The 2,717-nt window shown below is 60.5% G+C and overlaps 1 protein-coding gene across 1 annotated transcript; it reads right to left on the bottom strand.

Moving 5' to 3' along the window:
* Window positions 1-248: 248 nt before the first annotated feature.
* Window positions 249-2,717, bottom strand: LOC149753501 (uncharacterized). Its single transcript, XM_089930748.1, has 2 exons — window positions 2,051-2,717; window positions 249-1,956 (listed from the first exon to the last, which is right to left on the bottom strand). The coding sequence occupies exons 1-2, from the start codon at window positions 2,715-2,717 to the stop codon at window positions 1,292-1,294; spliced, it is 1,332 nt and encodes a 443-aa protein (XP_089786874.1). The 3' UTR covers window positions 249-1,291.

Below are 2,717 nucleotides of genomic sequence, written 5' to 3'. Positions count from 1 at the left end.
TCCTGAGGCCTAACCCTCGGATGCCTGACTTAGCGCCGGAAGAATTTCCTGAGGTCTAACCCTCGGATGCCTGGCTTAGCACCGGAAGAATTTCCTGAGGCCTAACCCTCGGATGCCTGGCTTAGCGCCGGAAGAGTTTCCTGAGGTTTAACCCTCGGATGCCTGGCCTAGTGCCGGAAGAACTTCGGGAATCAAAAGTCAGCAAGAAGCAACCAAGAGCTAAAAAAAAAAAGAGGACGAGGGCGAGATGAAGAAATATTCAACGTGCATTAATTTTCAGGGCCGAGGCCCATACAATTGGGCAAAACGCCGACATACAAAAATAAAAAAGACAATGGAAGGTACAAGAGGTCAGCTTGGAGGAACTCCCGAGTCGGGAACGCCGGGCTCGTCCGCGGGAGGTAGGGAAGCAGCAGGAGAACCAGCAGGCGATGGCGTCGGAGAGGAGTCCAGGAGGGAGATCTCGCTCAGGTCAACTTCGGGATACTTAGCCGACACCCTTGCCAGGCCCTCCTCGAAGCCCAAGGTGAAGGCTTCGGCCCCCGCGTCCGACGCGTCATGGACAAACTCGTCAGACTGGCGATAGGTCCGCACTGCCTCCGACATATCATGGGCGAACTCGGCGGACTGGCGATAAGCCTCTACCGCCTGACGCCCGATTTCCGCCCTCTTCTCGGCCAGCTCCGCCTCAGCTCGCTCCATAATCTGAGCCTTGGCCTCCAAGACCTTCGCCACAATCCGGCCTTCGGCCTCAGAGGAGACCCTCAGCAGATCAGCCTGAGCCTCTTTATGCTTCGCCTCGGTAGCAACCCGAGCGGCCTCGGCTTCCTTCAGGCGCGAACGGAGCTCTTGGACGTCCGTGCATGACTTCTCCAGGGCTGACTCCAGTTCGCCTAGTTTGGCTTCAAAAGAGCGGATTCGGTCGCAGGCGTTGTCGGCAGACCGCTGGGCCTTCTCCCACCGCTCTCGATAGTCCGCGATCTTCCGGGACTGCTTTTCAGCCCGTTCCTCCGCCTTCTTGACCCTGCTTTCGAGGCCCGAGGCGGCTTTGAGTTGCTCCCGAGCCTCTGACAGTTGCTCCTCCAGGGCGGCGAAGCCGAGTGCCCGCTCTTCGGCCTCCCGGAGCCTCGCCTCGAGGTCCCCGGTCGTCCTGCCTGCCGCAGCCCGGCCTCCCTCTTCCATTGCTTTCAGCCGGTCCTCGGCCTTCGCCAAAAGCCCCGCCTGTTCCTTGTAGCACTCCTCCAGACGGATCATGTACTGGGCGAGCTAAGAAATAGGAAAAATAAGGGAGTCAGGCGGAGAACAACAGAGCCAATAAATGGTGAAAGACGGCCAGAAGAACACTCACCGACATGAGACAGACGCAGCTGGCGGCCCCAACGTCAGAGACATCCAACTCCCGGACCCGCCGACGGTCCTTCTCCAGCAACACTGTTTCGATGAGATTTCGGGCGCCGTCGGTAGTGAAGGCAGACCCCGATTTCTCCCCGGAGCCGGATGGTGGTTCTGCAGCCTTACCCTTATCCATCGCCTGGGGAAGAGTCCGACTGATCGCGCTCGGGGCGGGGGTCGCCCCAGGAATTGATAGGGTCCCGCTCGGCCGGGGCCTCGGCGCGTCCCTCCTCGAGTCATCAGGAGCCGACCGAGTCGAAGGCCGGGTCGGGGACCGATCACGTCCGACCCGTCCGTCTTGAGCAGGCTCAGGTGGCACCTCCGGAGTAGCGGCAACCTTACCACCGGAGGGCTGGTACAGCGTCAGCTGCCGGTCGGTGCCCACGACATCTCCCTGACCGGTGGGCCCGGACTCGTCGGTCGGCATCGGAGGTATCTCCTTACGGGACTTCTTCGCCGGTGGGGCCCCGCTCGGAAGAGCTCGTTTCCTCCTCCGGACTGCTTCCAGCAGGGACGCCCTACCAACAGCCTTCGACTTCACCGACCGCATGACGTCGTCGACCTCTGCAAGAAGGACGGGATGGTCAGGGACTGAGAAACCGAAAGGAAGAAGGAACGAAAGAGAAGAAAAGAGCTAAAGAAACGATGGCGGACTCACGGTCGGTGGGGACCGAGCTCAAACCGACGTTCACCAAGGTATCCTCAGAAATGAGGCGGCCCACCGGGGGAAGCTGGCCCTCGGCGACCAACCCCTTCAAGGCGGCGACGCCCTCGGATTCCTCCCTCGACAACTTCGACAGGCCAATTGGGGACTTCACCGGCGTCCCCCAGATTGCCCTGATTTCCCAGGAGGGGTCTGCATCAACGAAAAAGAAGCGCTCCTTCCAGTGGTGAATGGAGGTAGGACCCTCCTTGACAAGGCCGCACCCTCGCCGCGCTGCGAAGCACCACCACCCTTTGTCCTGGGGGTGGCCGCTCAGGCCGTAGAGCTCCCAGAAAACGTTCAAGGTGGCGGGAATCGCATGCAAGCGACAGAGAACCTGGAAGACCGTCAGAGCACGCCACGAGTTCGGCACCAGTTGCGTCGGTGCCATTCCTAAACCCCGGAGCACCTGTAAGACTAGGTCTGAAGGGGGAAAGCGGAACCCGGCCTGGAGGATGCCCTCATTGATGGCGATCTTCCCTCGAGGAGGATGAGACATCCTCTCCTCAGGCCCTGGGAGCGTGACATTGCAGGCCTCGGGAAGGTGGTACCGAGCCACAAATCCGTCTAAGTCCTCGGCGACCAGTTTTGACTTGATGCTATCTGCTCCCACTTCGCCCAT

This window comes from Phoenix dactylifera, chromosome 5, assembly GCF_051530095.1.
Source record: "Phoenix dactylifera cultivar Ajwa chromosome 5, Ajwa_hap1_PhDact_Kaust_v1.1, whole genome shotgun sequence".
Taxonomy (NCBI): domain Eukaryota; kingdom Viridiplantae; phylum Streptophyta; class Magnoliopsida; order Arecales; family Arecaceae; genus Phoenix; species Phoenix dactylifera.
Note: the sequence above shows the minus strand (reverse complement) of the source record. Positions and strands in the feature narration are given on the sequence as shown.